This window comes from Pundamilia nyererei, unplaced genomic scaffold, assembly GCF_000239375.1.
Source record: "Pundamilia nyererei isolate P.nyererei 1_Seehausen unplaced genomic scaffold, PunNye1.0 scaffold00027, whole genome shotgun sequence".
Taxonomy (NCBI): Eukaryota; Metazoa; Chordata; class Actinopteri; order Cichliformes; family Cichlidae; genus Pundamilia; species Pundamilia nyererei.
Genome location: NW_005187428.1, coordinates 3,476,574 through 3,487,737, shown reverse-complemented (window position 1 = coordinate 3,487,737; position 11,164 = coordinate 3,476,574). Strand labels below are relative to the sequence as shown.

General features: G+C 39.9%; 1 protein-coding gene across 1 annotated transcript in view; it reads right to left on the bottom strand.

The window, feature by feature from the left end:
- Positions 1-50: 50 nt before the first annotated feature.
- appl2 (adaptor protein, phosphotyrosine interaction, PH domain and leucine zipper containing 2) overlaps positions 51-11,164 on the bottom strand; it is a 17,016-nt gene continuing 5,902 nt past the window's right edge. The window contains 12 exon segments of the mRNA XM_013909585.1: positions 51-3,272; positions 3,491-3,538; positions 3,634-3,789; positions 3,901-3,937; positions 4,961-5,135; positions 5,311-5,363; positions 5,580-5,735; positions 6,373-6,467; positions 7,665-7,721; positions 7,980-8,022; positions 8,100-8,288; positions 11,016-11,161. Coding sequence (XP_013765039.1) covers positions 3,141-3,272; positions 3,491-3,538; positions 3,634-3,789; positions 3,901-3,937; positions 4,961-5,135; positions 5,311-5,363; positions 5,580-5,735; positions 6,373-6,467; positions 7,665-7,721; positions 7,980-8,022; positions 8,100-8,288; positions 11,016-11,161 — 1,287 coding nt within the window. The 3' untranslated portion in view covers positions 51-3,140.

The window sequence follows — 11,164 nt, the reverse complement described above, 5'->3', positions numbered from 1 at the left end:
TACTTTTAAAGTTCTTTTGTGGGATAAAGAAAATACAACATTTACACAAGTAAGAAAAATGACTCATGTTTATTAAAGGATGCATGTTTACACAGTTCTAGAAAATTAGGACAAATTAAGTGCAAAGCTGTACGGGTAGTGGCAACTTCAGCCTTTTACAAAAAGACAGGAAAAAGGGAGAAAATGCCGTCCTTGCTATATTACAGAAATTTATTTTCTACAACTTCATAACCCACATTTTTACTGACTGTGCATTACTTACAAGAGAATATGTCAAGACTATGCAGCACAGCTGTAATGAGCGTAATGGGCTGCATCAGCCTCTATACACTAAGATTTCTTTTTGTGACTGGGTAGAAGCATTTAGAGCAAATCTCACCAATTAAGCCACTGCTCAGCAAAAGCACAGGCACCCGCTTATATGTGAATCATCAAACCCCAAACTACTCACTGTTGGCCACTGCACTAAGCACAATTTTAGTAAAGGTGTAATTAAAGTGCCTCTGCCGTCCCCTGAGAAAGGAGGATATTGGATAAACTGCTTTATCTATGCCGCATCAAACAGCCTGCCAGTTTGGAGTTTCCAATCAGGCCACAAAGTTAGTCGACGTTTAGGGAAATGTGCTTGGTTTCCTGGAACAGAGTCTGTGTTTACGTGTGTATTCTTCTGGCTACAAGCGGCACCACGAGTTCATGAGTCAACTCTGGGAACTCAGCCATTAAAAGAAAAAGGGAAAAAAAAAAAAGCTATTCTGACAAATTGCCCAGATAGCAGTTGTTCCCTTGGAAGTGCGAGACTCGCTCTTCTAATGCTCTGGTGAGCTTGAATGTGCTTCTGACTACTGCACATTTCTGACAGGTGATCTGTAATCCTCATCACCCGTTTACTGCCTGAATCAATACATGCCATAAACATCCACACCAACTAATCAATTAGCTCTCTCCCAGTGAATCCAAACATGCACTTCTTCATTTGGTTGGTATATTTAACCCAATTAACATTTTTGTTTGGTGCAGCCCACTTTTATTGAGATGGGGTTAAATTATGAGAGAATCTCATGATTATGAGATAACAGGGGCGGGGTATAGATCCTGGAAGCTGGGAAGCTCTAATCTGCCTTTGGTCCTATTTACACGTTGCCTGGGTTAGGAAGTGTCATAAGCCATCTTAAACATGTACTTGATTGGACACTAGTTTGTATATAATGTTCTTAACAGACTTTTTATATCTTCCTCTTCTCGAATGTATCCATGACATAAATATTAAAATGCTGCCTGCTGTAAGAAGCTGAGTATTTACGCCTGACATCAGTGTGGAACGTCGCCAGCTCGAGTTTAAAATGTTCAATTTAGAGATTTCTGACCTGAATGAAAGGAAGCATTAGTCTGTCAATTACCATCTGCTACATGGGTGTTGATTTTTGTATACAAACAAGATCTACCTTGTCGGTTAAGTAAACCAGGATGGTCTTTTTTTAAACTTCCTCTAAGAAAACAAAAAGAAATTCTCTTTGCAAATCAAACTTGTAATTCCGATGCGTAGGGTGATGAGCAGTCGAACAATTTTTGTTAGTGCAGCTCCAAGTTCTAAATAAAATGTGTGACATGTTTCTGCTTCTGGCACGGCGATTCTGGCACAAACTGACTGCACTGGTCACCACGCTGCAACTTTCAAGTTCTACTTCCAGCCAGTTTCTTTTCACCTTTTCTAAACACGGTCACACACTGACACTGCATAGGCTGCCGCTGTCCATCAAGATTTGTGTCGCAGCTCAAACGGACTGAAAATGAACAAAACTGCGGCGGCATCCAGAGGGGGCGATGAATTTCACAGGTTGCGTTACCATTAGTTGTTCTGCTCTGATTAGCATTCATATGTAAAGAAGAGCAAATTGCTTTCCCCCCCACACACAAGTGCACTGTGGACTGTGACAGTTGAGTTGATTCTCTTTTAGCGTTACGGCTCAGTGCTCATAGTATAAGCTTTAATCTTCTGCAGAGGGAACTAGATTGAATGCCATTATTTAATCATGCACTGCAATAGATCCTAGCATATTGACTCTGGTTAAACATACATAGACAGATCATATTTACACGGGCTTTTGGGGAAACGAGCGTGAAGTCGTTTCTGGGCCGTTTCCCGCTGACATACAAATCATCTTAGAACTTGTTTACATAGGTAGCCGAGGAAAATGTCGAGCATAAAAGTAATTCAGTTTAGTGGGAAGGCTTAAGATAGCCAGGGTGCCAAGTCTAACTTCACAGTGGCAAGAGAGCCGAGAAGAAAATGTTTTGCCAAGTGTGTACCCTGCTTTGAGACACACATTACGAGGCTAAAAGGATAAAAATATTAAACTAGGCAAGAGTGGCTGCTCTAAGGATAAAAGGAGCTGATGTCATTTCAACTATCCTACACTATCATAAAAGTCTCCAATCCTATCAATTATTACATTCTGTGGTAATTTGATGGTGTTACACAAACACAAACCTCAAAGTGCAGTAACGTTTTCTTTCATAAATAATCAAGGAATGAATGCCAAAGTATTTGCGTAAGAGCCTCACATACGTGTTAACAAGCAAAGTAAGGTAAAGGGATTAAATTCTCCAAACACAAAAAACCACTTCAAACTATGTAAACCTAAAAATAAATGTAAACCTAAACTGAAAGAAAATGAGTCACCACTCTGTTAAATGGCTCGGGATTTTAGGAGACGATGAAAACGCATCCAGTATCTATGTGGTGTCCCTTTTGATGTGCGCACCACCTACAGTGGTGCAAAGACAAACTCCACATGCAAAGACTCATGTTGCAGTCTGAGCACGGGCGAAAATAAGTTCTTTTTTCAATTTTTCTTTTTAATGTGTGTGTGTGTGTGTGTGTGTGTGTGTGTGTGTGTGTGTGTGGGGTCAAACCCATGTCAACATCTTAAGATTTTAGCACAGCAAAAGAGAGAGAGAGAGAGAGAGATGTAGTTACTGAGGGTTGGTGGATGTGGCCTTTCTAATATTGATGTCACAGTACCAGAGTTAGGGCTGGGCATCAGAATGAAACCTCTGGGGCAAAAGCAGAACTGTGGCCCTGGTTTTGACTGGCTCATCTTTTTTGGGGGTGGTTAGGTGGGAGAATAATCTAACTGGAACTAGGCTTCAGACTCCAGATCTTCTTGTCCTGCTCCTTCGGTCGTGTCACCCGTCTCAGGCTCAAGCAGCAGGAACTTGCCATCATTGGTTAGAGGCATGTTCTTCATTAGCTGGGCCAGAGCTTCCGGGTCCTTAAAAATGTTAAACAGATTTGCTGAGGAACAATATCCTTAATTTATTTTATACCATTTTTTCCCCCAACTTTCATCAGCTTTGTTGGCTACAGTTACTCAGGATCATGGTTTGATGTTTGATAGCAAGAAAAAAGAATCTTAATCAAAACATATATTGGTTGTTTTTAAAGCTCAAAGCAAAAAGATCTAAAGTTTTACATTTTTTAAGACGTTACCTTCTTAGCTTCTGTAATCTCCTTTGCCAGGTTTATGGTGTAACATATCTGTGAATAGACAATCACATATAGTGTGTTGATATTATATTACATTTAACATGTTCTTCTACTTGAAACCGAGTTGTTGATTCTGGGTTGTGAACCTTTTCGCCCTCCGTGTTGCTCTCAAAGACGAAGGCGCTAAACGATGGTTCTCCCTCCTCGTCTCCATTGCTCCAGTCTCTGCTTTCAACCACAAATCCCATCAGCCTCCCATTCTCCTGGTGGGCTGCGAATTGACACACTTCTCCAAGCTGGAACTGAGAATAAATAAAATAAAAACTGAGAAGTGTCTTTTAAAGAAGTTCAAATACAGAAAACCTGACAGAGCTCAATAAAAGAGCAGCTGTGATACCTGTTGTGATACTTACACTTAGTCTTGTAACTTGAGTCTGTGGGTCTATCAACCTGTTCAGGAAAACAAAACAAACCACAAAAACACTGAAGTCATACTCAGGATTTCTATTCTGAGAGTGTTAAAAAAAGAAACCGTGGGTTACGTAGCAATTCAACATCACAAAGTTTGTTCTTTGCTGCCAATATTCATGCTTCACAGGGTTCCTGCTTCAAGCTTCTTTTTGTCGTTTACCTCAGGCAATGACCTACGGCAACTTGCCAACTTTAAGATTGTGTTCCAGTGGCATCTTGACATTCTTTTGTTTGTTTGTTATTTTTCAATGGCTCTCACTTAACTTCAATACATTTAAAGTTATGCAAATGACTTGTGCTGCCTTGGTGCTACAGACAACTTGGATTTGCGTACACAAGATGAACGAACTTCAAGTTCTCCATAAGTGCTTTGCATGGCGTGCTTGGCTACAGGAAACAGACGTAGCTGTGATCAAGGTCCAAACCAGACTATGTCACTCAGGCTTTAATGCAGTAAATGTAAATATAAAAAACACTGACAACCGCCAGCGTCTCAGCTTAGCCTCAGCCTCCCAGTAGATGCACAGACCAAGGTCGCATCTTTCTGTTTTATGTGTTTACAAGATTTTCAGAAAACCTGACCTGCGATTTGAAATGGATTTTTACTATCAACTTGACAATCCTACATCGTTGCGCTCTTGACTTTTCGTGTTCACAAAATTGGGTGTCCACACTGCCCGTCTGGCTGCCCACACAGCAGATTAACAACAATACATTTTCAACCTTTTGCAGCTGAGGTGTAATAAAAACTAAAATTAAAGTATTATTTTATTTTATAAAATAAAAATGAAACTATTGGAAGAATGAAGGTAACCATGAGTTGAAAGAAAAACACTATGAATTTTTTTTTTTGACCTTTTTGCACATGTACCTGCACCACTGAAAAGAACTTTGTTTCTATATCAACGAGATATTTCTAAGTGCCTCAAAACAAGTCCCCATATCTGTCTCCAGCAGGTTCATATTGATGTAAAACTTATTAAAATTGTGCTGAAAGTCTACCTGAGGCTACTGCTGGTGACCATGAGGTGGGCCTCTGTGGTCCTGAAGATGTTGTGAATGGCTCGGGCAGCCAGCACCTGCCTCATGGCCTCGTAGATCACTTCCTGATTGTCGCCGCAGCGAACCGCCATGGAGCCCAGGAAGCGCACAGCGAATACCTGCTGAAGCAGGGAGTCTGCAGAGACAGACAAACATCATGCGCAAGCTAAATATGTCAGCAGAATAAAAGCACAAGGACAGTGAACAAAGAAGTTGACCGATGACAACCACACACTGAGGTTAAGGTGAACTTAAAAAGTACTTAAAAGAGAGTGGACTATTAAAGTGCACTTAGAACAGGAAATTGTTACCATCAGTATCTGTCGAACAGTCGTCTTCTGTTTCTCCAAATGGGTTTGTGCGTCTGTCGGGATGGGAGCAAACACCAGCAAGAAAAAAACAATTAAAGCACTGCGCTACACAATTACGAAGCTATTTGCTTCCTGGAAATGACGTGAGAACCACAATGAGACCAACATTTAGGAAATTAGTGTCATCGCCCACCAGTAACTCGCCCCTGTCTTTTGCAAAAACACAAACAAGCACCCACACAAACTTCCTGTCTCAGCTGGGCTCTCACCTCCCCCCAGTTCTGTTCTGGTCCTGAAATTCGGACGCAGGCAGCATGATGTCAAACTGAATGGGCGTCCCCGGGGCTATTAGGTCCTCTGGTTCTGGGGCAACTCCTGTTTTCTGAGAACCACTGCTGGTAGTATGAACACCTCCTGGCTTAGCTCTGCAGAAATGAGACAAAATAAAGATGAGTTCTAATGAATAAACCAAGAACACACCCACCCACCCCCACCAATAAAGGATAAGACAGATTGGAAAAATGTGAACCTAATACTTCAGTCAGCAGCAGCCGTGAAATGATTCATGGAGTGTCAGTGAGGGGGCAAAAATCTACAATCCTCAAGAGAGGATTTCACACTGGAAATCCTAACAATGAAAGATAACTACTTAAGGCAGACTTCAAAGTGTATTTCTGGTCTTCCACCAATTCTTAAACTTGCTTTAAAAACATGAACAGAAGGAAAGATTACAGCAAACAAAACCCACCCTCCTCCGTTTAAAAGAAAACACAAAGCTTAATCTGAGGGAAAGAACCCTGTTCAACAAAGGGTATTTACAGGGATGCATAAGATGTTTGGCTTTGGCCACATTTCCAAAGCTCAGTGGCACTTTTTTATTTTTTAACGTTACCCGACTTCATTTGCAGGAGCTTTTGTAGCACAGAACTAAGAAAACTGGATGTTTGTTTGTTTGTTTGTCTTTTCACCATGACACGAAACATTACATTACAAGCTTTGGATTGTTATGCAGTACTGAATGTAGGATTCTGAACACACTCTCACATAAGCTACATGCCTGACCTGTCGGGGTTGGGTGAGCCGTCTTGTCTCTTCTCAAAGCTGGTGATGGGAGTCACTGCCTGGATGGCGGTTTGGTTCAGTCGGATAGCCACAGCCTAATATCAAAGAAATCAGGGACTTTTCAGTATCTCACATACTCGTAGTTTGAGTCATTTAGGGAATATAAATGATCCTAAAAACAAGAACTTTCCAAGTACTTGTTTCATTGTCTTCAGTGTATTTTCTCAACCTCATGTTTGCTCTGTGTACCATAAGCAGTTTATTTAGTGGCATCCCTAAAAAACAGCAGATGGTTTCTATTTGTTGTTTAGTTCATATATAATTACGTATAGGATTTGAGGGATGTAATTATTTACAGTAATGTGGAATGCTAACTGGAAAAAGAAACCAATCACTGAATAATAATTAGAAATCCTGCTTTAGTAAATCTGAAAAGAAAACCTGACCAAATTCTGTCGAGAATGTTTTACGTAAATGATATACTGGAGAGCAGGTTTATTCACTGTACTAAGAGGTTTCACTCTAATTAAGAAAAATCCACCAAACAATTAACAAAAGTCACATCACTGACGAGACAAATGAGGGTGAGGTCACGCAGCTCTCCACGAACACTTGAGTTGGGAGAGAGAACGGAGGCAAATTGCACAACTTTAACAATTAGATAAACAAGAGAAGCTGCGTCGAAAATCATTCTCCATCTGCTGCCTGGCGCGCTAAACTTCATTACCGGCTCTTCTGGTAATTCTATCCAGCCCACTCAAAAATTCTCAAACTCGGAAAAAACAAACAAACAAAAAACCTCACTCAGTCCAACAGCTATTCACTAGAAATCCTGAAATCTTGCTCTTGAGGTGATAAAACCATAATTTCCAGGTCTATAACAGCGCACCTGTTAACGGTGTCTGAAATCTATGTGAAACCCCCCAAACGATTACCACGGATGAAAAGTAAGCGCATAAGAGTGAGGGCAGTTTTGGATGCAGTTATTTCATTATTAGAGAATGTGAAGAATAAACATTTGCAAAGCAAATATACAAGATTCTGGGACTGAATACCTCTCAAGGCAAAGACAACTGAGATACTGTGAGGGCGTGACAGAGTAAAGGTTTGTTAATCATTACTTGTTATGTTACTTAAATAGATTAAACATTCGCCAGTTAATGTGTTAACTGGATGTGTGTTAATGTCTTAAAATGTTATCCTTAAATGACTGGTTAATCGTCTTTTATCTTATTTTTATTTTTTTAAATTTAAACAGTGTGTATCTGTGCTGGTTAGTATGAAATCTTTACCTCTGGGTTGTCAGTCAGGTAGATCTGTCTGGAGATGTTGTTCACAGTGCAAATCCACTGAGAAAGAAACAGAAATTACTACATTAAGGCTTCATCTAGCTCAGGCACAGCGTGAAATCCCTTGACTGATACCAGCTGTGACAGGCCAGTCACTTGTGTCCGAGCACAAAACTTAATACGAAAACACACAAATGAGTCTTGACAGTCTCTCCATTGTTCTATGACAGATACTCGTAGCAGCGGATAGCTTCGTGAAGTGGATGTAAAACAAAAACGAAGGTCAAATGGAGCTGTTTGAGCTGCCCCTTCACTCACTTCTTCATACTCTCTTTTGCTCTCGGCTTGTAGAATCATTGACCTGCAGAGACACAATGTTTATGTATTATTCTCACTGCTGAGCATGGAGAAACTAAAAAAAAAAAAAAAAGCACATACGTTTTTCCTGAAGGGGAAGTTATCTGAAAACAGTAACGTCTGTCCTCACAATCCACCGCCATGACAGAGCTGTTATCCAGGTCCAGCACCATGCCTCCTGCTACAGCCCCCCGTGGCTGGCACATGAGATTCCCTCCCTGGGTGAAGAAATACAGACGATCCCAGGCTGTGGTCACTAGGCCTGTTTTACTGGGGAAGAAAAAGAAGAAACAGAAGAAACAGCGTTTGAATCAAAGCCATAAATGTAGATTCAGATCGTAAGTGTAAAGTAAGATAATGGATACTATTTGTATGCATGTATGCAATTAGCTTCGAGGTGATTTGAACAACAAAGTGGACGATTTTTATTTTTTCTTTACAGCAGGTGTCTCCATCTGGTAATTTCTCAAAGGTCATAATGACCCAGTGACCTCTGAGATTAGTCTCTTAATCTGCGCCTCAGAGGGATCTCCTAGTCTTTTTAGTGACCTTACATTCTAGAAGTAAAATTAGTGTGTCAGACTTATCTGTATGAAAGAGCAAACACAGCTCGTTATTAAACAGCCTTCACAACTCAATGATATATGTCAACATATAGGCCCCAGAGGACCTCTATCCCATCTGTACAAAGACAAAGGCAAGACATGATTCAGTGCAACAACTCCCAGTGGTTGTATGGCTACAGTAATACTTTCCACAGGACAAATTTATATGAGCCGCTTTAAAAACACATATAGATGAACTAGTCCTGTAAAAACGTCTCCTGGAAAATATATTGAACACTGAAACTAGTCTGCAATTCATAATGTTATTATAACTGAGATGCACGTGCAGCGGTAGGTTAACTTTATCCATTCATCCCCTATTTATTCCATATTTTATTCCAACATCTTGCACCACCGCATATATAAATATAAATATGCTATACGTGTAGTTGTTGTCTGTATCGCCTGTTGTCTACTCTGAAAGAAATAAACAGATGTTATGCTTGTAGCAGCAGATCTATAGATGTTTACAGACAAGTTTCCCCACTTACAAACAATGGAGGATGTGTATTCAGCAGCCAGACAGAAGCCTTGCACGAGCTCATATTATACAGCACAAACAGTGGGCCCTCAAAACACACCCGATGATTAGAATCACTGCTCAAAAGCCATCATGATGGATAGTGATTTTGCATACCTTTGGAAAACTAGAAAACATGACAGATTTCTGATTTTAAAAAAGACACTGTGTGCTCATCTATTAGCTGGTGCTATTTCCTGCATTGAAACATTAGTAATATTTAATAACCAGATATATGAGCACACAAACAGGGCACCTACTACTTAATTCCTGGCATTACTTGAGCTAAGATCTGACAGGCGGGTAACCTTCTCTGAATAATAAAGATTCACCTTGTTTTAATTTTTAATCCGTGCAGCTTAAAGCTGTTGATAAAGCTTTAATTATGAGTCGCTTACAGCCCACCTGAGCTCACATTTTAATAATGACTCGTGAAACACATTTTTGCAAAGCTCACAGAAAGATAACATCTCCTACATGACAGACACTTAAATACTTCATCCATTCATTTTATGGAATATTGCTGTGGTAATACAAACAGGATAATGTTCATTACTGATTATTATTATATATTCATGAATGCTGTTACCTGAAAGTTTCACAGAACTCAATTTTCCTGTCATTTTGGTATTTTTTTCTTTTTACTGTTTACATTTTTTGTTTTTAATAGGCAGAAATCTTCTTATCCATCTCCAAAAAAAAAAAAAGCACTTAAAAGCAATAACTGATTAGAACAAAACTGCACGTATCTGCTGTGGTCTGCTATATTCCTTAGAGTTCGGGTAATTGTACAGAGGTCATCTTTTTAGCTTGCACTTAATGTCTCGTCTTCGGTAATGTGAAGAATTTTTATTGAGAATTTAAAACACGAACTGCACATCCATTGTTGAAACCATGATTAACTATTTTAATAACATTTTCACACCAACAATTTTCCCCCGCTCATCATTTGATTCCACAAGTAGATCCTGAGTTGTCTTCTTTTTTTTAATTTTTGGGTTGTTTTATTTTGGCTCTAAATTTGTTTTGGCTATTAATGTTGTATATGCAATTATAACGAAGCTAGGATGTAACTCAACTCTGAGTCACCCCATTTCTGATCTATACATGCGTGACTCATTTCAACTGCGCATCTGTAAACCTTCAATTTTGTACGCTCTGTTCAACAAATATTCCCAAATAAATGTCCTTTGATAAATACTTAAGTGTATGGCTGGTTTTGCCCTGGGTGACTCAGACCCTTAATACTGAGAAACCATTTGAAACAGAAAATGTTTTCTGGCCTCAGCTCTATTTGACAAGTGTTTGAGGCTGTTGGCAGTGTGTGTCATTAAACAGAATGGCATTCTGTGGAAACCTTTTCTCCGGTGTCACAGACATTTGTCAAAGACTTTGGATGTATATGAGGGAGAGACAGAGTTTGACAGCTTTGACATTTCACTAAATCACAATGCGAGCTACGCAGCAGTTTTATCCCTTGAAGCCATTAAGGAAGTTTCCTTTGCCATACATCTAGTCTAGTATAAGCTGACAACGCACACTGTCAACATGTTACCTGACATACCTTGTCTGCTGTGACAGACTTACTGTTTACTGTGTTTGGCTTATTTTTAAATGTATTTGCTGAGAGAGAGAGAGAAGCAAAAAAATCATTTCCTGGTTGTGTTTGGTAATTTAGGCATTTGAAATCTCCCGGAGCCACTGTGGATCAATGGCACCATCTACTGAACTGCATTTAATTTCCTGACAAAATTGGAAATGCCACTTCAGTTTGTTTCCTTTCATGGCATCCTTTAACATATTGACTTGGTAGTAAGTAGGAAGTGTCCTTAGATTTTCAGATAGGGCCATAATGAGTGTAATTAATCTTACTTCCGAATGTTGAGGTAGCCAGCCTTCTGGATAAGCGTGCGATTGACAGGCTCTGTGTCCTTATCTGGCATGTAGACAGTGTCTTCCACAGACAGAAGCTCCCTGTGGGACACTCGCATGGCCTCCGCCTCTGAGTCCAGCTGGGCCTG